The 25581-nt window shown below is 51.1% G+C and overlaps 1 protein-coding gene across 1 annotated transcript in view; it reads left to right on the top strand.

Moving 5' to 3' along the window:
• The window catches only part of CSGALNACT1 (chondroitin sulfate N-acetylgalactosaminyltransferase 1), a 327536-nt gene that overhangs the window by 229018 nt on the left and 72937 nt on the right, over nucleotides 1–25581 (top strand). Inside the window, exon 3 of the mRNA XM_068970844.1 lies at nucleotides 13192–14058. Within this exon, the coding sequence (XP_068826945.1) occupies nucleotides 13449–14058 (610 nt within the window). The 5' untranslated portion in view covers nucleotides 13192–13448. The remainder of the gene's footprint in view (nucleotides 1–13191; nucleotides 14059–25581) is intronic.

Genomic DNA, 25581 nt, shown 5'->3' with positions numbered 1-25581 from the left:
CTGTGGTCGTCCGAACGGTCTCACTCGATGCGCACTCGGTGACTGGGTGGATAAAGTTCATGTTAATCGTGACATCGCTGCTGAATGTCAGGAGCTATTTTCTGCTCCCTTGTTACTATGGAGAAAATGGTTGTCATGAGGGTCCCACCTGCCACCTTCTGGTGGGACCAGGTGGGTGGTCTCAGAGCCCCATGTGCATAACCAGAAGGTTTTATTGTTGTTTAAAAAAATTTTTTTTTTTAACCCCAGGAATAGCTCTAGTACCAGCAGCTAGAACTAGAATGCTGCTGTATCAAATCATGTCTTTTCAAGCTACTGGAAAATTGCCTGTCAGAAATACCCTAGGAGGATCAGAGATTTCTCTCAATAAACGGTACCAGCTGGCGTCTGACCAGGGACCTGGTAGGTTCCACTTTGGTTGAGTTGTGCCTGTGGTCCAAGTGGGCAGTCTGCTGGTGGGCAGTCTGCTTCCTGCTTGGCTGGGAGGTATACTCCCCAATACCCAAGTTATGTCCAGGAAGTGTGAAGACCCCCCACCCTGTGCTGTCCTGATGCCGGGGTGCCATGCTGAGTCTTCACATGCAGTGACTTTTAAAAGCCCCCTGGGAACCTGCCTGGGGTCCCACCTCTCTGTTTAAATGTGGTTCGGGGAAAACTTTTCAGATACACTACAATTTTCTTCTCTTTTAAAAAATAAACCATACTTTGGGGGATGACAAGGATGTGAAGGAGCTACTTTGATTTACAGTGTGGGCTTTCCTGATGGGTCAGATGGTAAAGAATTTGCCTGCAGTGCTGGAGATGCAGGTTTGATCCCTGGGTCAGAAAGATCTCCTGGAGAAGGGCATGGCAGCCCACTCCAGTATTCTGGCCTGGAGAATCCCACGGACAGAGGAGCCTGGCGGGCTACAGTCTATGGGGTCACAAAGAGTCAGACACGACTGAGTGACTGACACTTTTGCACACTTGAGGGTGCAGGATAGAGGCAGGGACCCGGCGTCCCAAGCCCAGGCGTCTGCTTCTGACAGTGTTTTATGCTGGCCCCGTCACTTTGTCTCAACAGCAGCTGTTTCTTCCAGGCTCACCTTTCTGGTTGGTGAAACGATGGCTGTGCCAGACTGGCCCCCCTCCAACCCCACGGACCCCACCTCAGCAACCGGGCACGTCCAGAACGAGACCCCTCTTTCTGCTGATCTCCCCGTGAGCCTGTCCTTTCCCAGAGCTCCACCCGGCACCCTCCTCCTCCGTGGATGTGCCTCTCCCGTGTCAGGCCGGTCTCCTTCCAGGTCCTGGAGATGGTACTCGACAGACCTTTCTAGAATTCCCCTCCCCCACACTGAATACTGCTGCCTCCGCTCGCCTTACCCCACGCCCCGAGAGGCGCGCCGACCTCAGGCCCATCTGCCCAGTGCCCATCGCCTTTCTCCAGGGCCTCTCAGCACTGCCCCTTTGCTGAAATTCAGTTCAGCTCACAGTGACTCCCATTTAAGACATTAAATGACCATTGCCTGTAGGCTATAGTACAGATGCCCTGTGGCAACAGGAAGCCTGTCTCCCCACAGACCCCTGTTACGACACCGTAGACCATGTGGCTCAAACAGCACGTATTTTAATTCTCACAGCTCTGGAGGCCGGAAGTCTGAGGTCAGGGTGCCAGCCCGGCCAGCTCCTTGTATTCGGGTCCCCTGATGCACCAGCCTTGCTCTCTGGCCAGGTTCTATGCTTTCCCTCTATAAGGCCCAGGCCTTTTAAAAGCATGTAGTAAAGGGTAGAAATATCAATAACCTTGGATATGCAGATGACACCACCCCTATGGCAGAAAGTGAAGAGGAACTAAAAAGCCTCTTGAAGAACGTGAAAGAGGAGAGTGAAAAAGTTGGCTTAAAGCTCAACAGTCAGAAAACGAAGATCATGGCATCTGGTCCCATCACTTCAGGGGAAATAGATGGAGAAACAGTGGAAACAGTGTCAGACTTTATTTTGAGGGGCTCCAAAATCACTGCAGATGGTGATTGCAGCCATGAAATTAAAAGACGCTTACTCCTTGGAAGAAAAGTTATGACCAACCTAGGTAGCATATTCAGAAGCAGAGATACTACTTTGCCGACTAAGGTCTGTCTAGTCAAGGCCATGGTTTTTCCAGTGGTCATGTATGGATGTGAGAGCTGGACTGTGAAGAAAGCTGAGCGCCAAAGAATTGATGCTTTTGAACTGTGGTGTTGGAGAAGACTCTTGAGAGTCCCTTGGACTGCAAGGAGATCCAACCAGCCCATTCTGAAAGAGATCAGTCCTGGGATTTATTTGGAAGGAATGATGCTAAAGCTGAAGCTCCAGTACTTTGGCCACCTCATGCGAAGAATTGACTCATTGGAAAAGACTGTGATGCTGGGAGGGATTGGGGGCAGGAGGAGAAGGGGACGACAGAGGATGAGATGGCTGGATGGCATCACGGACTCGATAGACATGAGTCTGAGTGAACTCTGGGAGATGGTGATGGACAGGGAGGCCAGGCATGCTGCGATTCATGGGGTCGCAAGGAGTCAGACATGACTGAGCGACTGAACTGAACTGAACTGAAAGGGTAGAGAAGGGCTCCCCAGGTGGCTCAGTGGTAAAGAATCCGCCTGCCAGTGAAGGAGACATGGGTTGGATCCCTGGGCCAGGAAGATTCTCCTTCGGAAGGAAACGGCAACTCACTCCAGTATTCTTGCCTGGAAAATCCCATGAACCGAGAAACCTGGCGGGCTGCCGTCCATGGGGTCACAGAAGAGCTGGACACGACTTAGTGACAACAACAGCAAGTGTAGAGAAGCCACAGGGCCCAGTGATGGAGAGACAGACAGCAGGGCCATGCCGCCTGGGCTGGAAACCCATTTCTACCCTTTCGTTGCAGGGTGACCTGAGCCAGTGACTAACCTCTGCCTCAGTGACCTTACCTGCAAAATGGGTATGATGTTAATAGAACCTACCTCATGGGAGACATCAGAGAAGCAGGAAGAAGGTGCAAGTAGAGTAGGGTCCTAGACAGGAAGGTTTCTAGCAGGAGCAAGGGATATTTTAAGAATGAAGCAGAGGGCTGTTAGGGGAATATTAAGAAGTATTAAACTGAAAAACAAACTTGGATTAAGTAAGCACTCTGTGTCATTTATGTTGTGTAGAAATAAGACAGTTTTCATTGCTGGTAACTTTTTTTCTAGGAGCGGTAACTGGAAATGCTTTTAGCTAGTCCCCTAGTGATCAGTCGGCCCCCTCAGCGGAAATAGTAGAGCCAGGAGAGGCTTGGTGTCTGGGCACAAGCCAAGGGATGGCAAGGGATACCAGTGGAGGGGCTTATGGTATGGTGGGCTGCAGCTGGACTTTAAATATGGTCTCTGATTAACCCGAGGTTTTATTTTTGTGAATATAATGCTCATCTTTCAGTTATACGATACTGGACTAGTAGTATATCTTTCGGCATTGCTAATTCTTTTCTGCACTCATACTCTGCTGACGTGGCTCCAAGGGATTTCTAGCTCCTGTACAGGCCTTGCTGTCTCAGTCCTGTTCGGTAAGGACCGCTTTCTGGAAGCATGGCCCTGTGTGCGTGCTGATGCCTCTTTGTTGGTGGGAAAGGACCTGGTGGGAGGACCGGGCGGAGTCAGGAGGTCACTTTGTCCTGACTCAGGACAGTGGTTGACTCCTTAACCCTCTGGCTTCACACAAGCCAGCAAAACGCGTTGCTGGCCTCCACAGGGCGGGTCCCAGCACGTTCAATTCAGGATGTGTCCAGGGGTTGGTTGCTCCTTTGGGGCCGTGGCAGGGTTGGGGAGCGGCTGTGCTCACCCGCTTCTTTCCGGAGACCTGGGGCAGCCACACTCACACATCACACGGCTGGTGCCCGGGGAATGAGTGCCACCCCTGGGGCGGGGCACGGCTTGCGTGGCCACGGGGTTTCCATGGGGCCAGTGGAGAGCTGTGGGTTGCCACTGTTTGCCCTGACGTGGGGTCTCTCCCAGGGGATCCCAGGGTGGGCAGGGGAGCGGCCCTGGGCACCCCTCCCCGGTTCTCACCCCCCCACCGCCCCCCGACCTAAGCCCTGCCCTATCACACTTTCAGCAGCTGGTGTCTGGTTCCGCTTCCCCTCGGCGGCTGTTGGTCCTCTTTGGAGAGCTTTCCCTGGCGCACATGTTCTCTGCCTGCCTGCACTTCCCTGTGGCCCGGCTCGTGGGCGTTGCCTCCCCTTTGCCACTGTGTGGAGGCTCCCGGCCATGTGGGAAAGTCTCGGATCTCCCCGAAGTCCGGTTTCCTACTCTCGAGATCGGGATCACCAACTCGCGTGAGGTTCAGGGGAGACGGCAGATGATGCTTGAGGGGCAGTGATTCTTGGAATGTCCTTGGGGGAGCTGCTGGGCTGCCTGAACGGCCACCAGGTCCCTGCCTGGGACTTGTCACCTGCTCGGTGTGCAGGCGCTCTATGTCTGGAAGTGTTTTCAAGACGCGGGCTGGGGTGTGGTGGAGGCATTTGGTGAAGCTCATTTCTCATCCTCCTCTCCTCCCTCCTCCGATCTGCTAATCGGTGCATGAGAGCTCAGCTTTCCCCCTCTCTGCTGCCCTCCCTGTAAGTGAGCCTGAGCGCCCGCCCCCATCCTCGGCCCTCACAGCTCGGGGAGGGTGACTCACGCCTCCCACCTCCCCGGGAGCTGGTGTTTACCATCCAGCGACTCCACCCTGCTTCTGCGTGGGGGCCCTGCTTGCCTGCTGCTCTCGGCTCGGTGGGCTTGGCATGGAGCCCTGCTCACTTTTAATTAGTCCTCTCTGTGTTGATCACCGGCACGCCTTCCCCCGGAAGCTGGACTGTGTGACCTCGGGACGTGGTCTCCCCAGGGGTGCGCTTCCCTGAGCCCCCCACGATGTCACTTGCCACGGCGGCTTCTGCCTGCACGGGAGCACCTTAGGTGATGCGTGGTGATGGCTGTTGCACGGGCAGCCCCTTCACCAGCCTCTGGAGGAAGGAAGGGAGAACTCGGTGTTTGGCAGAAGAGAGCTCGTAGTGAGTCCAGTCAGCATCTCGGTTAACTGACCAAGAGATGTCCTGTTTTTCTTCTTTCGAAGAAGAAATTCCACTTGCCGGGGTGCATTTTAGTTGCGCGTCTTAAACCTAATGCGTGGGGTAGGGCTCTTGCCATCTGCTCAGAGGCCTCTGGCTGTTGCAGGCATGTTCTGTCCCCGGCCCCACTGGGGGGCCCCAGCAAGGCTCGCCCCAGGCACGCCTGGTATCCCCGTTATTTCCAGGGACACCGTGGGTTTGCAGAGCTGCTAAGGGGATGTGGACGTACAAACCACAGCTAAATGGGGAGACAAAACATGATAGAGAAAAATGACTGCTCTGTACCACGTCTGAGAGGCCAGGCAAGATCCACTGGGTGCTTAGAAGCAAGAAAAATTGGACAGGTCGGGTGCAGGAGGGGCGGGTCGCAGCCAGCAGTTCGGGATTCGTGAGGGTGGTGAACGGCACAGCCTGGTGGGTACGAGCAGGGTTTGGCATCAAGACTGAGCTGGATTTGACACGGGGCTTGGCTGCTTGCCACTTCTGCACCGGGGGCGAGTGACCTTGCTGCTCTCAGCCTTATCGTTAGTGGGACTGTTTTGAGGATTAAATGAGATAATGTTTATAAAGTGTTTAATCTGGGGGTCTGGCCGAGAGCAGATGCTCGCTAAGTGGGTGTGATTGATTGTAAGCACCAGGAGGGGCTGGGAGCTGAGGGAGACCAGAGGCCCGGCGGGACAGAGGGGCAGATGGAGACAGGACAGCCCTCTTTGGCAGCTGACTCAGCCCTGCTCTTGTGGTTGGGGCATCTTCCTTGCAGGAAGAGGTTCTCGTGGGCCAAGACCACACAGCGTGAGCCCTGTGTTCTCGTGTGGAGCCCTTCTCTCTCGTCACCCCTGCCTCCAGGTTCCACGGCCCCTACCTGTGCCGACTGACCCCCTTAGATGCTCCTGAAACAAGGGCAGAGGTGGCAAGGGGATGGGAAGGAAGATCCACGTGTGTTTCAGGAAGACCGTCTCATTCAAACATTCACTGGCAAATTAGAAGCCAAAATCCCAAGAGATCAACACGGAAGGCTGGCCTGTTTCCTGGCTTTTCAGCTTTCGGAGTTGTGACTCATCTCTGTGCATTCATTTTCTGATTAGCAGACCCTAGTTTCTTTTTTCTGCATTTCCCTGTCTCTGCTTCAAAGCAGGGAAAAGGGAAGCAGAAGGATTCCTTCCGAGCAGTATGGAGATGAGGGTGCTGGAGGGGTAGAAAGCAAGGGGCTTTCCATCCCTCTGGGCCATGGGGAACCCCCTCCGGATCTGGTTACAGGAAGGACCCTCAGGGCACCTTGAAGGCCATGAGGTCCAGATCCTCCAGGTTGGAAGGGAGGGAAGCTTGCTCGTGGTGGGGCCAAGCAGTGTCCCGGCAGTTGGTGTTGGAGACCCTGGGATGGCGCCAGGGGTCCAGAGGCAGGAAGGTCACCCTGAGGACTGGGAGCCTGCACTGGGCCGTGGGTGGGTCGGGCTGCAGTTTTGTGTCCCTGGGATACCGGAATGAAAGGCAGTAGGTGAGGAGGACAGTTACGTGGGAGCCAGAAGCAGGTCCCGGGCGGGGTTGGTGGCCAGGATGGCCCATTGGAGTGAGAAGACATTCAAAGCATTTTTCGTGGTTCATTGCTGTCGGGGTTTTGTTTTGTGAACACGTAACGCAGCAGTACTGTAAGACTGGTGCGGAGCTTGTCGATGAATCCATCAGACATTTGGTTCTCGCCCACTGGTCACTTCCTGCCGGGTGTGCCGTGCTGTTTACATCCGTCAGCTTGGAGACCACGTATCCGGGGGCGGAGGAGGAGCGTGGCCCTCGGAGCCTGGTTCTGTCGTGGACAGAGCCTTGGGCCAGGCAGCCTGGCATCAGGCTGGGGAGGCTGTGAGGATGCTCCCCGTCCACACTGACACTGTGATGTCAGGTGAAGGCTGTGCCCCGCTGGCCCTCACCTGGGCCTGTGTGGACAGCGACACTGATCTTCCCTGCACTCCTCAGCTGCCGTCAGAAGCACCCTGAGGCTGACAGCGCTTGGCACAGGATGGGTGCTGACTCAAGCTGCCTGGAGAAGAGACGCTTGTGTTACAGAAAGATGCGGGATGCTGGAGAAGTGCAGCTCCGCAGCTCCTGGGGGTGTGACTTGGGACGAATATGTTCATTTTCCGGCCGTTTTAATGTCCCTGCAACATCTCAGCCCTAAAATAGCAGATGTGCATGAGAGGCAGCTCGCTCTGGACCACACAACGCTGTGGCAGGAGTTGCTGGTAGAGACGCATCTCTAAGAGACCGGGTGGGAAAGAGTTAGAAAGAAGTGTGTCCGCAGGAGGCAGGGAGGCGGGGCTGGGAGCTGGGGGTCTTCAGCTTCCGGAGTGGCTTTGGTCTGCCTTTTGCTGGATTCTGCAGAATTCCCCGCACTCCTGCGGGTGGCATCGGCCCCTCACACGTGCCCCAGGCCGACGGGGAGGCAGGGATGCCAGGCCGTGCTGGGAGCCACCCGGTGCACATGGGAGCTAAGTGGAAGCGGCGAGAATTCTCCATGCAGCCCTGAGGCGGGCCGAGGGTTTGTTGTTCAGTCACTCAGTCATGTCTGACTCTTTGTGACCCCGTAGACTGCAGCACGCCAAGCCTCCCTGTCCATCACCAACTCCTGGAGCTTGCTCAAACTCATGTCCATTGAGTTGGTGATGCCATCCAACCATCTCATCCTCTGTCACCCCCTCTCCTCTTGCCCTCAGTTTTTCCCAGCATCAGGGTCTTTTCCAGGGTGAGGCTTACAGAGTCATTTTGTATATGTTTCTGAGAGCATCTGAAGTCTGTCTGAATAAGCGTCCTTGCACGATGCCTTCTGCACACACGTTCAGGATGGTGTGCTTATCCAGGAGATGGGACCTCAATTTATGCTCCATTAGTACAGCTAATCCTGCCACTGAGGGGCTGCCACGCCCCTGCCGTCAAAGAGCCGATTGTCTGTGTCCCCTGAGGAGCCGCTGCGCAGGGTGGCCTGGGGCCCTGGTCCCCCCGCTTCCTGGCTCAGGACACGCAGCTGGCTTTCTTCGCTCCCGCCCTTCTGGCTGGGTGTGTGCATAGGGTGGAGCTGTCCCGTGGGCTTTATGGCCACGCCCTGAACGGGCTCCTTTGTCACTCAGGCCTGTCACTGTGCCAAGTAGGGCTGCCCAGCCTGGCCTCACCACTGAGCCCCTGACCCTTCTGCCTGCTGCTGCCCTGGCTGCGTCTCACAGCTCGGCTTGTCCTGCGGTCCTCAGCGTGTGTGAGCTTCTCAGGGACACTCGTAGAGGCCTCTTGGAAGGCTCTCTGTGTCGCAGGCCACAGCCCTGCTGACTGAAATGTCCGCTGGCGTCTGTAGCGTGCAACTGGGGCATGCATCTTAAGAGCGCTTCTGTCCTGGCTGTAGAAATTGTAATGTCTACTGTCCTTATTTTCGGTGACTGTTAGACCCTGGACCAAACTTAAGATGTGTCTTCATTTCACTCTCAGAGTTTCCACTCTAAGATGAAAGGATACACAGTCCCTATAGCCGCTTGCCTATCTTAATGAATGTTGTGGACACCTAACATTTATTTTAAGCTCTTGTCATTTTGAAATTTATTTTCTTATACTTCTCAACTCCTATCCCCCATACATTTGGTAGGTGGGAACATGGCATTAGCGATGATACCTGTCTCAATGTAGTTGCCTGTTAAGGGCTCATGTTACAGTTATTGGCAAAGGGCTTCATTCCTCTGCAAGCTCATGAACTTGCTGCTGGAACCTGGGCTCGGTTCCCTTCTCATCTCCTGCAACTTCTTGTCGGCAGGGTACTAGAAGATGCTCAGTAACAGCGAGGATGAGCAGTGACAGCCTCCTGGATTCTTCCCCCTCTTGGGCCCTTGCTGTGCTCTCTGGAGGCCTGGGGCCTGGACACTTGCTGGTCAGCGCAGGCTGTCAGAGCTGCCAGATGGCTTGCAGGTGGAGTCTGAGAAACCCACCCCATGGCTGGGCCCCTTGGCTTAGGCCCTTGTGTCTTTCAGACTCTCTGCCTTGACCGTCCAGAAAGAAATTCCTTAAGCAGCCCCCTGCCTGCACACCCCAGGGCAGAGCTCTTAGGGTCAGTCTGCCTGTCCCGAGAGCCCTTGTCCGGCCCGAGAGTTTGGGGAAGGACCTTGCACCGAGTGGGCTCTGCCCCGGGTGATCTGGCGAGCACTGCTCTGCAGCGTGGGCCACCCTCACAGCAGACCTTGGAGGACCCTCCGCCTGCCCTTCTGTTGCTCAGAGGTTGTAAAAACAGCAGCAAAGCCTCTGTGTTTCAGTGTCCCTTCAGTCTAATCAGTAAGTGCAATGTTTTTTGGATGGTGTGGATCACAGAACATCCCTGGGGATTTGGCTGGGGCAGGGAAGCCTGGGGGGAGCTCTTGGGAAGGATGGACCTTTGAAGCGAAGGTGGCAACAGAGCAAAAGGGCTTCCCTGGTGGCTCAGACGGTAAAGAATCTGCCTTCAGTGCAGGAGACCTGGGTTTGATCCCTGGGTCAGGAAGATCCCCTGGAGAAGGGAATGACAACCCACTCCAGTATTCTTTCTTGGGAAATCCCATGGACAGAGGAGCCTGGCGGGCTACAGTACATGGGGTCGCAAAGAGTCGGACACAACTGGGTGAAGTGAAAAGAAAAAAGGTGTTACTTCTCAGGTGGACTTTTCTCTAAAGTACTGTACTTGAGTCAAACTTTCACTTTAAAGCTATATTCACTGTTTATTCTCTTGAACTTTTCTGAAAAACAGACATAAAGTGTATGCTCTTGCTTGAATTCACAGTGATCTATCATCACTTTATTTCTACTTTTAATCAGGATTTTAAAAAAACACGAATATTTGGTTATTTTGTAAAACAGTATTTTGAAATGTCTGATACATTTATGCTCTTATTTTTTTCTCTCTAAACAATGAACAACACAAAAAATCATGCTTATTCTACTAACTAGAGTACAAGAAAAATCTAATGCTAATTGCAATGACAAAAAGGTTAAAAAAAGATTTAAAAAAGTAAAATGTAGCTGGCAAGATGCAGCGAGGACGAGGATTTTTTTATAGTTAAAAACAGGAACACGCATCTCCCTTTTACTCGTCCTAAGGTTGGTTACTGACAGGACTTTGTTGTTCAATCGCCAAGTCATGTCTGACTCTTTGTGACCCCATGGACTGCAATACACCAGGCTTCCCTGTCCCTCACCACCTTTCAGTTTGCCCAAGTTCATATCCATTGGAGCCCTCCAACCATCTCATTCTCTGTTGCCCTCTTCTTCTGCCTTTGAAGATTCCCAGCATCAGGGTCTTTTCCAATGAGTTGGCTCTTCCCATCAGGTCTTGCCCCTAACTGCCCCAAAGACGGAACTCCTCTGAAATCTGGGTGCCTTTTCTAAGTTTTTAAAATAGTAGCATGATGCCGCTGGGATGGTAACAGCTGTATTTTCACTGTCTCTGATGATAGTGCCTGGTAATTACATGGTGGGCTCCATTTGCAGCTGTAAACACAGTGTAAATGTTAACTGTTTCATTCTCCCAGCACCTCTACAGAGAGGGGGACAGGCTGGACCTGTGTTGTTTGGTTGTAGGTTTGGCCCAGGTTGTATGGTTTTGTCTCATCAAGGAGTCCTGCACGTGTATGTGGTAGAGCTGGGAAGGTAACACCTTTGCTGCAGATGAAAAACACGATGTCGCCGTAGAAGCAGGAGCAGGGAGGATGAGTCTCCTAACTCCAGCAAGCAAATGTGCAACCAGGTTACTATTTTGATTACAGGATAGATAGCTGGAAACATCAAAACCACTGTGTGTTGAGAGGTGCGGAATTTTGTTTCTGATGTACCTTATCTGCTTCTGACCTTTAAAAGGAGCAATCCATCACTGCTCTCTCAGCAGTAATTTGTATGGCTTTTGTTTCTTTTAAAAAGTCATTGCTTTTACTAGGCCTGTTTTTTTCTTCTCCTTTTATATCTCAAAGACTGAAATACCAAATAACTTTGAAATTTATACTAGTGAACTTCAAAAGCTGGACTAGACTTTCAAGAGATTTATGGAACAGAACAAAATAATTATTGTACAGTTTAAAAAATTCTTTAGCCATTGCTTTAATGCACTGCTTCGGTTAACCAACATGATTTCAATTTATTATGCAAATACAACAATTATTCCATTCAGAATGGTAGAAAGATGGCATACTTTGTTTCCCCGGCACAATAAATGGTGTTGAAAGTTCCTTTTTTTTTTTTTTTTGATTTGCTTATTTGGTCTTTAGTGACAATCCATTTAAAGTAAAAGTCTTTTAAAGTGGCCGAATAACATGGTATTGTGTCTTCACTGGTAATTTAGTACTTGGATATAATGAGTTAATCCAAGGGATGTCATTAAAAACAGCATGGTGCCTGAATTCCCAAGCTGAGATGTTTTTAATCACAGAATGATAGTAATTACATAAATCCTGGGATTTACATCAGACAGAAGCATGCACTTTAAACTCAGCACTGATAGCCATGTGCTGTGCTGAAGTATAGGCTGCAGAATCCTCTGGCCGAGGGAGACACTGGAGTGAATGTTAGGTGTTGCATCTTAACGGAAAATTGGGAAATCAGCTATTTTGGTAACATGGTAATATCATTCGAGGCACATCCCCTGGGAAGCAGGAGAGAAACCCCCTGCTGTGGCTGCAGGACAAAGGGGTGACTACTCAGACTCAGTGACCCTGCTGTTCGCTGCATTTTCAGCCCACGGAGGGTGCAGAAGGATCACTTCCTCCTTCTCCCAGGGACCCAGAAGCTGCTAATTGCCTACAGTTCTTCCCGTCCATCAGTGAGACAGCCCCACCGGTAAATGAGGCGAGGATCTGGATATCTAGGTCTAGTGAAGACCATGTGAAAAGTAACTCTGTTATCGCAGGGATTTTTTTTTAAGTGTTGAATTTTTACAAAATGATCCAGACACAGTACCCTCAGGGAGCTCGTTTCAGAGAAGTGATATACTGAATAAGAAGATGCATCTAGGAAAATTTATTAAAATCTCCCAAAACAAGAAATCTTATTTGATTCATTTATTGTTCTTTCTTTTCCGTGGCTCAGATGGGCAGGGGAGTCAAGAAATGGGGATTGAGGAAGGGAGGGGTGGAGGGGGTGAGGAAGAGAGGGTCATTGATGGGTGGAGGAGGAAGGGGGTGCCCGGGAAAGGGGGACAGCAGGTTAGAGCCAGGTGGTCCTGCATTTGTTTGGGGGGTTGGTGAAGTTGAGGTGCAGAGTGTGTGTGACAAGCCGTGTGGTCTGGCTGGGTATTCCTGGTGAGCCGCCAGGACAGGGAATTCTTCCTGGAGGGTGGGCAGAGGCATCCTGGGTTTGAGTTCTCACCAAGCAGTGTTTCAGGTCCCCTTCTCCCGGCCTCATCCCTTTCTCTGTAAACTCATCACCCATTGCCCGGGAAGAACTGTCTGCTCTTTCTGCATGTAACCATCCAAACTTAGCATTGGCATATTTGAGTCTCCAGGTGCTTCTGCACTGCTCAGCAGAAGGTGTGAGGACCACCCTGAGCCAGCATGAAGCTCTGCCCTGGGTGGGTGCCCTCAAGATCAGGGATGCTCACTGCTTGCATCTGGCAGGGCTTGGGCAGGCCCTGTCTGCAATCCCATTGTCATTTAAGTTTCGCTTTTTCCCTTTTAACCACGAAAATAATATGTGCCATTGTGGGCAATTTACACGATAAAGAAAACTCACCATTAATCCTACTCTAGTAAGAGACAGCTCACATTTTTGCCATCTTTTCTTCCTTTTTTTCCCCCCTGCATGCTCTGTATTTTGTGTGCACTCCTCTGCAAATGGGTTTCTGCACGCTGATTCAGAAACACCAAACAGTATTTGATCACCTGTTGTAAGATCTTCTTTTTTCTTTTTGGCAGATTGCATGACTTGCAGATCTTCGTTTCCTGCCCAGGGACTGAACCCGGCTCTAGGGCAGTGAGAGTGTAGCAGTCCTGAACACTGAACTGCCCCGTGTTCCCAGTATTTTCCATAAACCCCACTGCATATTGATTACTGACCGTCATGGTGAACACAAGGAGGTTATTGTCTTGAGTGAGTGTTATTTATTGCCCTCTGTCTCTCCCCAGATCCCCTCTGGAAGGTTACGATGGGAATGAGCCTGACGACTTGGATGGTTTCCCCGACTTGTTGCCTCTGCCGGCAAGTTCGTCCTTCGGAAGTCAGGAAAGTGCTGCGCGTGGTGGTGGCCTCCCAGGAACAAGGCGTGGCGGTGTAGACAGGAATGGATGAGAGCGGCTCGGGGGCCCTCGGACGTGTGCTCCCAGAGGTGTAGTCTGGGGACGCCCCTGCGGGCCGGGGCTGCATGGCCGACTCCTGAGCCAGGATGCTGCGCCGGGGGCTGCTCGCCTGGGCCTCCCGGGTGGTGGTCTTGCTCGTCCTCCTCTGCTGCGCGGCGTCCGTCCTCTACATGCTGGCCTGCACGCCGAGGGGCGACGACGAGCGCCTGGGGCTGCCCAGGGCCAACGGCCCCACGGGCAGGGCCGGCTCCCAGGCAGCGGTGCTCAGCTGGGAGGAGCGTCACCGCGACCACGTCGGGAGCCTCAAGAGGCAGATCGCGCAGCTGCAGGATGAGCTGCAGGAGCGGAGCGAGCAGCTGAGGGCTGCGCAGCAGCTGGCGGGGGAGCCCGCGGGCGCCCCGGGCAGGGCCCAGGCCGACCTGCTGGCCTTCCTCCGCTCGCAGGTGGACAGGGCGGAGGTGCACGCCGGCGTCAAGCAGGCCACCGAGTATGCCGCCGTGCCCTTCGACAGCTTCACGCTGCACAAGGTGTACCAGCTGGAGACTGGCCTGACCCGGCACCCCGAGGAGAAGCCCGTGCGCAAGGACAAGCGGGACGAGCTGGTGGAGGCCATCCAGTCGGCCGTGGAGGCTCTGAACAGCCCCGCGGAGAGCAGCCCCGACCAGCGGCCCTACACGGCCTCGGACTTCATCGAAGGTTGGCCGGCTCGCCACGGGGGTGGGAAGTGGTGGCAGGGGTGCGGGGTCCCGGTCCAGGCAGGGCCGGGCTGCGGAGGTCCGCGGTGGCTTTGGGGATGAGACGACGGCTCTGTGTGAGCCGCTTTAAGGACGAGGGACCGCGGTGGCTGTGACCTGTAAGACGACTCAGCGTGGCCAGGGAAGGTGCAGAGTCAAGGAGGGAACAGAGGAAGCTGAGGGGAAGCTGACCAGGCAGCACCCGCAGGAACAGGCTGACAGTACCTTGACTGAAGCAAGCACAAATCCACTGTGAGCCCAGGCCCGGACCGATTTAGACCAGTTCAGACTGGTTTGAACTGGCTAAGACTTGTTTCAGTTCAGTTCAGTTGCTCAGTCATGTCCGACTGTTTGGGACCCAATGAATCACAGCACACCAGGCCTCCCTGTCCATCACCAACTCCTGGAGTTCACTCAGACTCACGTCCATTGAGTCGATGATGCCATCCAGCCATCTCATCCTCTGTCGTCCCCTTCTCCTCCTGCCCCAAATCTCTCCCAGCATCAAAGCCTTTTCCAATGAGTCAACTCTTCGCATGAGGTGGCCAAAGTACTGGAGTTTCAGCTTCGGCATCATTCCCTCCAAAGAAATCCCAGAGCTAATCTCTTTCAGAATGGACTGGTTGGATCTTCTTGTTCAGACCAATTAAAAAAGACTCTGACACTGGTTTAGACCTGTTTGAGCTGGCTGAGACTTGTTTAGACCAGTTTAAAAAGCCTCTGAGGCTGGTTTAGACCTGTTTGAACTGGCTGAGACTTGCTTAGACCAGTATAAAAAGCCTCAGACTGGTTTGACCTGAATGAGGCCGGTTTGAACCAGCTGAGAACAGGTGGAAATGGTTTAGACCCATTTGAACTGGCTGAGACCAGCGTAGACCAGTTTAGACCAGTTTGTACCATCTTAGACTGGTTTTATGGCAGCTTAGCCAAGAGCGGTTTTGAGTGTGACAGGCAGTTTTCGTTTTATGACTTCTTACAGGCACTTCTGGAGACAGGGCCCTTTCATCAGGCACAGACAGAACAGTAATAACCAACGTGTGCCTGTAGCACTTAGGGTGGTCTAGCTCTGTTTTGGAGAAGGAAATGGCAACCCACTCCAGTACTCTTGCCTGGAGAATCCCAGGGACGGGGGAGCCTGATGGGCAGCCGTCTCTGGGGTTGCACAGAGTTGGACACGACTGAAGCAACTTAGCAGCAGCAGCAGCAGCAGCTCTGTTTTAGCAAGTTTACACTTACAGGGACCCCTTTGAGGGGGCTGAGGGGATGGAGGCTCAGATTAAGTAAATCACCTAGAATTGCTCCCTTACCAAGTGACAGTGGGATGTGAACCCAGAATTCTGATGCCAGCATCCAGGTCCTTAACCACTGGGTCACACTGTGCAGATAGAGCACCTGGAAGCTGAGAGAGTGAATGGCTCGCTCTTCATGGATGCAGAGCAACCTTGTATTTATTAACTTGCGTTTGTGCCAGTTTTAGAAGAAAGCAGCCGCATCTTGGAAGTTTCTTGCAGGCTCTTCTTACCGACTTTTCCATTGTTACCGATTCAAAAATCAGCTGATAATTTGGGAGAGGAGCTGCCTTTGAGGATGCCCAGCTTTTTCTCCTGTTTCTGAATAGGACCTGCTTCCCAGACACGTGGCTTGTCCACTCACCGTGCTCCCTACTGGGTTCTGTAATGACCATCTCGTCCACCTGCAGGCAGGACAGACTGCCCTTAGTCGTATCAGAAACCCTCCCGCTGCTCCTGATGCTGTTCTCTTTGGATGCCTTCCAGTCTTACCGTTTTTCCCTTTACAGGTGAACCGTTAAGTTAATGCAGTTTTGATGTATTATCTCTTTTCGTATACCTGGAGCTCGGTAAAGAAATCTTACACAAGATGAAGCTTCTGATGTGTCAACTGAAAAAAAAAAGCATAACCTGAGAATTGTGAATTAAGTTTTATTTGGGTGCAAAATGAGGACTTTAGCCAGGCAGCCAGCATCTCAGACATCTCTGAGGATACACCCCCCAAGAAGTGGGGTGGAGGTCAGGCTATATGTGATTTTGGGGAAGGGGGTCCATGAAACAACACATTTTGGCAGAAGGTTGCTGCTGGTCACGAGGAGCAGATGTCATTGTTCATGATTTTGGTACTTTTCCACGTATAAGAAGATACAGGAAATAGGGCTCATAAAATCTTCTCCGGAAGTATCTATCTGAGATCTGTTCCTCCAGTTTTTCCCAGAGAATTGAGTACCTCATTTTTGCTCTCAACCTCAAACTTCTTTCAGGGGAAGTAAGTTGAAGGTCAGTGACTGCAGTGGCCAGTGACTTCATCCTTGTAGAGGCAGATGACAAGTGTCCATTTTTCATCCACAGGGGTCAGGATTTTTTTGACTTATTTATTCTGAGGTATTAAAATGCTCAGCACACTGGGAAGCCAGTAAACACAGGGTGAGCACTCGGTAAGTGTTTAAAATATCATGAGGCTGTAGCCTCTCATTTTTAGAGAGCTCAAGAGCTTATGAAACATTTCCACAACTGTTATTTGCCTAGCCGACTTCCAGGGAAAATCATTAAACATCCTTTAAAAGGAACTCCTGGTTGCCCCTCACACAAAGCCGTTTCAGAAGAACTTGATTACAGGTCCGCGCCTGCACTTGGGCATGTTCACCCTTGTGGCTTCAATCTGCATTCGTGTTTGAAATCTCTGCTTTTCTGTGCACAGTATCTGAAGTGTAAGGCCTGTGGTTCTCCATCAGGAGAGACCTGGACCTCTTGTCCCTGAGCTGACGTGGCATGGCTGACTTCCTCTCAGAGACCACTTGTCACGCTGCCCTGTGTGGGTAACACCCTGTGTGTGAAGGCAGGTCGGTCTACACACACCTTCCAAACTTGGGGAAAGTCTGCTCAGCTATTTCGTACAATGAGTAAATGGACACAAACGCTTTAAATGTGTTTGCACCTATTTGACTGTCGTACACCTAGTTGATACCACTTTTTCATTCTTATCACAAAAGACTATGAAGGCAGGTTTTAACTTCCTCAGTAAATGGAGTGTCAGCAAAAGACTTCACTGGCCAGGAACTGCAGGAAGGCAGAGTTAAATCCGGTGCAAGGAGTAACTGTCAGGCAGAGACATTTCTGAACAAAGTGGGGTTTCCGTCTCTACAAGGGTTCTGCCATCAGCTGGATAGCTGGGAGGCTGTAACTGATGATTCTGTCGTCAGAGAGGTGGCTGGACTGAGTTATGTGAAGGTCTTTGCAATCCTGGTTCATGATTCTTTGATCTACACCTAGTGGGGGAGAAAGAAGGGAAGAGAAACGGTCTGACTTGAAATCCTTGTTCTATAGTAATTAGAACAAGTGACAGAACCGTGTAGGATGAAGTCTGTCTTCGCAATAACATGTTCAGGTTTGTAAACTGGAAGCTTGCAACTCCCCTGGTGACTCAGATGCTAAAGAACCTGCCCACAGTGGGGGACACCCAGGTTCAATCCTCGGGTCAGGACGATCCCCAGGAGAAGGGAATGGCACCCCACTCTAGTAGTCTTGCCTGGAGAATTCCGTGGACGGAGGAGCTTGGCAGGCTACAGTCCACGGGGTCACAAAGCGTCAGACTGAGCAACTAACACTTTCACACGTCCACTTTCCATGGTAATTAGAACAAGCAACAGAACCTTGTGAGGATGAAGTCTGTCTTTACGATAACGTGTTTGGGTTTGTAAGCCTAACCTTGGACCCTTTTGTGTTTGGGTGTCAGCAGGCAGTTGAGTGGGAGTCTCCGGGCAGACCTGGGCTCCAACACACTTGTAGGGCTCCACACGAGGGTCACGGGTTGGCTGAACCCTGAGCTCCTGTGATAAGGCTGGGGGTTCTTTGTGTTCAGACGAGGAATAATGAAAGTCTGGGAATGCTTCCGGATGATAATGGTTATGTTGACTGAAAAGCCAGCCCTGGGGCAGGAGGCATGCTGCCAGGGCAGGGGGCTGGGCAACCCTGGTCCAGACCCCGCACCTCCCAGCAGCTGGGTCTCCTTGTCCTTCAGTCAGAGGCCGACTTTCATGTCCCCCAAGGCCCACCCGGCCTGGCCTCCTGCAAAATACGAAGCACAGCTTGAGCTTTGTTCCTTGGCTTTGCTGAGGGACCGTTCCTGAGGGGTGCCCCAGCCCTGCGGATCTTGCTCTCTGGAAAGGGGGGATTTGGACAGTCTTCTCTGACCGTGGCCACTTCCTGCAATTCTGTGAAACCTGTGGAGGGGGAGCGCCTGCTGATGACTGTCTAATTTGTTATCCACGCTGACTGAATCATTATCTATCTCTAAAACATACAGGAAGCGCTGTTGACCCCTATTTCCAGATGTTTCTTCTGGCACTGATTTTTGCATTGGATTCTCACATAATAGCATGAATCTTTGGTACAACCATCTGGGCAAAGAAGATAAAGGAGAAAAACATGATCAGATCCTGTGTGTTCAGAAACCGAACTATATCTCAAGTGAACAGAACACTGTCCTTTATGGCTTAGCGCCTCCTGTTCAGGTCTGAGTGGCACGACTTTTGGCTTCAATGGCGTTTTTTAAATAGAGCTCTGGGACCTGCAGCCATAAAACAATTTGTTGTTGTCCAGTCGCTCAGTTGTGTCCGACTTGTTGCAACCCCAGGGACTGCAGCACACCAGGCTTCCCTGTCCTTCACCATCTCCTGGAGCTTGCTCAAACTCATGTCCATCGAGTCGGTGATACCATCCCACCATCTCATCCTCTGTCGTCCCCTTCTCCTCCTGCCTTCAATCTTTCCCAGCATCAGGGTCTCTTCTAGTGAGTCAGATCTTCTCATTGAGTGGCCAGAGTATTGGAGCTTCAGCATCAGTCCTTCCAATGAATATTCAGGGTTGATTTCTTTTAGGAAAACAATGTAGCCTCCTGAATTATTATTGTAACCATCTAAACACTGGATAATGTGAGTCCTGTGTGATGCGCTGTGTCTGCCGTCTCCGTGAGGTGGTTCTGAACCAGCCTGGGCAGCTTACTCGCTCCAGCTTTTCTAGGGTTAGTGGAAGCAAGAGTGGGTCAGATGCCGAAAGACTTGATTTTAGGATGAGATGGAGCCGAGCCAAGAGTCACGAGAAAGTGAAGCTTTTGATGGTGCCCTGAGACCCGTTTTAAAACAAGGGGATGTGGAAGTGGCTCCAAAACCTTAGCGGCCACTGCACAGTGACCTCCTGTGCTCTGCAGCCACGACTGGGGAGGGGGTGGTTCGCAGGAGGCTGAGGCGGAGTGAGGATCCTGAGTGTTCTACATCCTTTGTTGATGCCTCAGCTTAACCTCCAGGGATGCCCTGAGGACCACGATGCTAAGCTTTGCTAGACAAGTCAAGCCCAGTCCCAGGGCCGGGTGTCTGGAGGGCTGGATGCTTGAAACCATGATACTAGGTGTGCCTTTTTGTGACTTGGGGAGGAAAGGTAAGATAGGTGTTCAGGTGCATTTCGGGGCACTTGGGGGGCTTCTGGGGGTCTTGATTCAGAAATTAGGAAGAGCAGGGATTCTGTGCGGTGGGCTGGGTGTAGGGGGAAGAGCAGATGGTTCGGGGAGGTGGCTGCAGGCAGGACAGGATGGAGAGCTTGCAGTGTGCGGGTTTCTCCTTGCAGGGGCTTCTCTTACTGTGGAGTGTGGGCTCCAGAGAGCTGGTTCAGGCTTTGTGGTTCATGGGCTTAGTTGCCCTGTGGCAGGTGGGATCTTCCTGGACTAGGGATCGAACCTGTGTCCCCTGCATTGGTAGGCGGAGCCTTATCCACCGTACCACCAGGGAAGTCCCTGCACGTACACCCCTGAACACAGCCCTTTTGTAGAGAGAACCGCCCCCTGCCACCCCCCAGTTCCTTTGCATTGTAAATGCCTCGTCAGCAGCAGCCAGAGTTTCCTGCATCACTAGTCAGGCTCTATCCGATTCACTCAGCGATGGGAGCTTTTGGGGGGCAGTGGTGACATTACCTCTTATGCTTTGCTTAGAGTATCAGCAGTCTCCAGGGTCTGTAAAGCATCTCTTGTCCGTGTCTGTCTGCTTCCACTGGGGCTACTGATCAGAGGTGGGCAGGGGTCCACAGGGAGGTGGGCTGCTGGGGAGCTGAACCTTGGCCCTGGTGGCTTTACCCTCCTTGAAGGAGCTGAGGTGCAGGAGGGATGGACCCCAAGGGGAGTGGCTCCATCGTGGAAACGCTGGCCTGCGTCCTGCCTGGCTCTCCTTCTGCCCTCAGCCCCATCTTTGCTGTGGACGTAGATGAAGGGAAGGCATAGACTTTTTCCATCCTTGGAGGTTCCGCTGGCTTATCAGTTGGTCTGGAAAACACAATCTGGAGAGGTGACTTCAGTTGTAGGTGGGTGTTTGTGGGGAGGACGCTGATGGTAGAGGACAGAGTGAGATTCCAGGCCGAGGTGGTGGGTTAGGTGTGGCTGCGAGTGTCGGAGCTTCCTTTTGAATGTTTGTTTGTTGCATCTGTTTGGCTGCGTTGAGCCTTGTTTGTGGCGCACCGGCTCTTCATGGCGTCATGCGCAGTCTTTCATTGCAGCACACGGCCTCTTCAGTTGTGGCACGTGGGCTGAGTTGCTCTGTGGCGTGTGGGATCTTAGTTCTCTGACCAGGGATCAAACCCGAGTCCTCTGCATTAGAAGGCAGATTCTTATCCCCTGGACCACCAGGGAAGCCCCACAACGTGTCATAGCTTCTTAAATGGAGGGCCAGATGGGTAATGGGAGAGTGAAGCTCTGAGGGTTTTGAAGGCTTGGATGTTCAGTCTGTTGATTCACTGGGAGGCCCAAGTGCCAGCATCATCCATGCTGGGGGCAGAGTGACACACACGACCCCTGCCCCTCACAGGTGATGGCAGCAGAGTCACACCTTAAGTGGTCCAGCGGGGAGAGATTGGCCCGTCCCGCGGCAAGGTCAGCAAGGTCTTCACGGAGAAGGCTCAGGCCGGGGGGTGCTCTGCACAGCGCGAGTGACGAAGGCAGAACCTGGAGCCGTGTGGAAGCCTGGGATGTTCGGGAGCTGCAGGCAGGATGCTGGAGTCTTCAGTAAGAGGATCTAGCTCTGGGTGGGAGGAGGTGTGGCAAGATGGTGACCCTGAAGAATTAGTACCAAGATCATCACGCGTTTATGTGCATTTTAGGGTTTCTAGTTTTCCCTGCAGGGCGTGTGCCATTATTGGCCATTTTTAACCGTGGCTAGCCTGGTCACTATGACAGCAGGACAGAGGGGATATTCGAGAGGGCTGAGAGTTTGGGGAATAGTTTGGCAGTTCCTCGACGGAGGAAACATAGTTACTGCATGGCCCAGTGGTTCTGCTTCAAGGTATGACTTGAGAGAAAGGAGAATGTACGTTCACACAAAAACTTGGACGCAGACATTCATGACAGCCGGATGGTGGGAACAACCCTGATGTCCACCTGTGGACGGACTGATACACGCAGTATGACTTCCTTGCAAAATTATTTGCCACAGAAAGAAACAAAGGACTGAGGTACACCGCAAAGCGTATGTCCCTTGGAAACATGGTGCCGAGCAAAGAGAATCCACACACAGAAGACCGCATGTTGTGTAATCCACGTACATGAAATGTCCAGAAGAGGCAAGTCTGCAGCGACAGGAAGTAGATTGCTGGTTGCCTAGGACCTCAGGTGGGTGGGTGGGGAGAGGGGTGAGGAGTGAGTGCTAATATAGCTACAGGGTTTCCTTTTAGGGCGATGAAATGCTCCAAAATTAGATGGTGGGAGTGGTTGCAAAACTCTGTGAATATAGTAAAAAAAAAACGGTGACTTGTACAGTTGAAACAGTGGATTGTTTGGTATGTGAATTACATCTCAGTAAAGCTACTTAAAAATAAATATAATCTCTGTCCTCAAAAAAAAAAATGCAAAGGCTGGGAGGTTAATGAAAAAGCTTTAAAAATAGTTGAGGTGGCACAGACTCCTGCACCAAGGCTGCAGCCGTGAAACAGGAGAGCGGGGTAGGGCTCAGAACATTGGGAGGTGGTAGCTTTGGGGTCCAACCAAAAGCTTAGTGACTGGACAACAGCAATAGAGTCCTGGGCTTTTTTTTTTTTTTTGGCCATCCTGAGAGGCAGCAGTTTCTTAGTTCCCCAACTAGGGATCGAACCCTTGGCCCTGTGTGGAAGTACGGAGGATGGGGTGCAGTGGACCATCAGGAAGTCCCCCGGGCTTTTCCATAGGCATTTCCCCAGAGTGTGTAATGAACAAGCTGCCGGGAACATACTTAACATCATGCTTTTTCAAAAGGGATTTTAGGCAGCAGTGGTATTTATTGATGTCAGACCTCTATCCCCTTTATGTAAGTGCTAAATCATGTCTTTCTTATATGAGACACCAATACGGGCAGGGACTGGATGGGGAAGTGGGCAGAAGCTAGAAGAATAAAGATCCATATCTTACTTTTACTCTAAGATTAATTCAACAGACAGAAATATGAAGAATCCTTGTTTACATGTTTCTGACCGTAGTCAACTGACTGCCTTAACGAGTTTCCAGTTTGGAAATCATCTTCCAAACACACTGTCATTAGCCCGAGGCCAAGCATTCAAGCATAAGAACCAAAAGCCGGCGTGCCATCGCTGGTTGGTGACCATTGGCAGAGGGCTAGGAGCTTGGCTGCAGGGTGGGCCAGATGTGAGGCCACAGCACAGCTGGCCTCCCGCTGCTGTTGAAGGGACAAAAGCTTTGAGGGCAAAACCCAGTGCAGCAGGTGTTAGGACCCGCAGAGGCTCGGCAGCATATGGCAGGGTGGGCATGCAGAGCAGGTGGTGCAGTCAGGGGCCCGACAGGGATGGGGTGCAGAAATCAGCTGGACACAGGGACGAGGCGGGAGACGCGATCCGAATTAGGTCAGGAGGGCTTGGCACCCTTTGTTATTCAGTCGCTCAGTCATGTCTGACTCTTTGTGACCCCATGGACTGCAGCACGCCAGGCTTCCCTGTCCTTCACCACCTCCCGGAGCTTGCTCAAGCTCATCTCCATCGAGTTGGTGATCCCATCCAACCATCTCATCCTCTGTCGTCCCCTTCTCCTCCCGCCTTCAATCTTTCCCAGCATCAGGATCTTTTCTAATGAGTTGGTTCCTCACATCAGGTGGCCAAAGTATTGGAGTTTCAGCTTCAGCGTCAGTCCTTCCAATGAACATTCAGGACTGATTTCCTTTAGGATGGACTGGTTTGATCTCCTTACAGTCTAAGGGACTCTCAAGAGTCCCATAGCTCAGAAGCATCAGTTCTTTGGCATTCAGCCTTCTTTATGGTCCAACTGTCACATTCGTTCATGACTACTGGAAAAACCATAGCTTTGACTAGATGGACCTTTTTCAGCACTCGGGGGTAGGGGTTTATTCAACAGACATTTATTGAATGTCTACTGTGCATCGGGCATGACCCCGGGGGCTGTGCTGGCGGGCCTTAGGATGAGGGCTGTGGGCTTCTCTGGAAGGAGCCCCCACAGTTCTCATGTAGGTAATATTTTGTTACTGAAATCCTGTGAATTTCCAGCCATTTCCTAAGAGATTCTCACTAGTTGCCAATGTTCCCAAAAGGCCATAGTTTGAATTTTTTATTCATTTTCAAGTTCATGGTTGAACCTCCTCAACTTTTGAATATGTAGAGTTTATTAATAGTATGGAGTATGCTTGACCTTCTCTCCATGTTTAATGAAATCATTCATCTCAGTAACCTCTACCCACAAACTCAACGGCACTGGAATTCATGAAAAATAGCAGACTGTGTGGCCTCACATAAAGTGTGTGGCTATAAAAGTTTGTCTCATACCCTTCAGTTGTGTGCCGAATTTATTCAGAATCAGTCATATCCTTTGCAGACTGGTGAATAACAGAGAGGCATACATCAAATGCTCAGAGTGAGATCTAAACAGACCCTTCTTTATATGGCTCAAGGTACAATGAGCCTGATAGCAGTTCTTGCTTAAACTTTTAAGTCCAGACAAATATTATGAAAGATAAATGGGCAAAAGATACAAACAGATCATAAAGAAGAGACATGGATGCCTGAAAATCACATGCAAAAGTGAGCAGTAGATAAAAATTAAACAAAAATTTAATATTAAATTGCCATAATAAAAATGGCAGTCCATGACATTGGTAGAGTGAGGTGAAATGAACATTTATACCGAGTAATGTGAATATAAATGGATGCAGCCAGTATTTTCATTTCTGAAAACTTGTTCTGAAAATGCCCATCAATGTTGACATGAAGAAAGTTCGCCGTAGAAATGCTTGTAAGAGTGAAAAACACAGAAACAACCCAAATGCCTGAGTAGGAGACTGGTAATCACGTTGTTGTTGAGTCACCGAGTTGGGTCCGACCCTTTGCAGCCCCACGCATTGCAGCACACCAGGCGTCCCTGTCCTTCACTGTCTCCCGGAGCTTGTGATGCCATCCAAGCATCTCATCCTCTGTCGCCCCTTCTCCTCTTGCTCTCAGTCTTTCCCAGCATCAGAGTCTTTTCCACTGAATCGGCTCTTCACCTCAGATGGCCAAAGTATTGGAGCTTCAGCTTCAGCATCAGTCCTTCCAATGAATATTCAGGGTTGATTTCCTTTAGGATGGACTGGTTGGATCTCCTTGCAGTCCAAGGGACTCTCAAGAGTCTTCTCCAACCACAGTTCAAAACGATCAATTCTTTGGCGCTCAGCTTTCTTTATGGTCCAACTCTCACATCCGTACATGACCACCAGAAAAACCACAGCTTTGACTATCTGAACCTTTGTCGGCAAAGTGATGTCTCTGCTTTTTTAATATGCTGTCTAGGTTTTTTCATAGCTTTGCTTCCAAGGAGCAAGTGTCTCTTAATAACATGGCTGCAGTCACCATCTGCAGTGATTTTGGAGCTCAAGAAAATAAAGTCTGTCACTGTTTCCATTGTTTCCCCATCTATTTGCCATGAAGTGATGGGACTGGATGCCAAGATCTTTATTTTTTGAATGTTGAATTTTAAGCTAACTGTTCCACTCTCCTCTTTTGCCTTCATCAAGAGGCTCTTTAGTTCCTCTTTGCTTTCTGCCATTAGAGTGGTATCATCTGCATGTCTGAGGTCATTGATATTTCACCCAGAAGTCTTGATTCCAGCTTGTGCTTCACCCAGCCTGGCATTTTGCATGGTGTATTCTATTGTACAGAAACCAAAAATCATTTATTAACTACTAATAGAGTGGGACAGCCTGTGTGATGGGAAAAACTGTAATTTTAGCTGTGAAAGTACTGATAAAGTTTACATCTAACTATACAAATTAAGAGGATGAAAATACTGTATCAAAGCATTTATAGTCTTATTCGCAAGTGGTGGAATTATAGGTGATGCTGTGTTTCCAGACATCCTACTTTGATAATCTGTTGCTCTTATACTTTGCAAAAGGATATAGCAGCGCCTGAATGATGTTGACATGATTTAAAAAGAACGTAGCGTCTGATCTCCTCAAAGTGACCGAATC

Source organism: Capricornis sumatraensis, chromosome 4, assembly GCF_032405125.1.
Source record: "Capricornis sumatraensis isolate serow.1 chromosome 4, serow.2, whole genome shotgun sequence".
Taxonomy (NCBI): Eukaryota; Metazoa; Chordata; class Mammalia; order Artiodactyla; family Bovidae; genus Capricornis; species Capricornis sumatraensis.
Note: the sequence above shows the minus strand (reverse complement) of the source record. Positions and strands in the feature narration are given on the sequence as shown.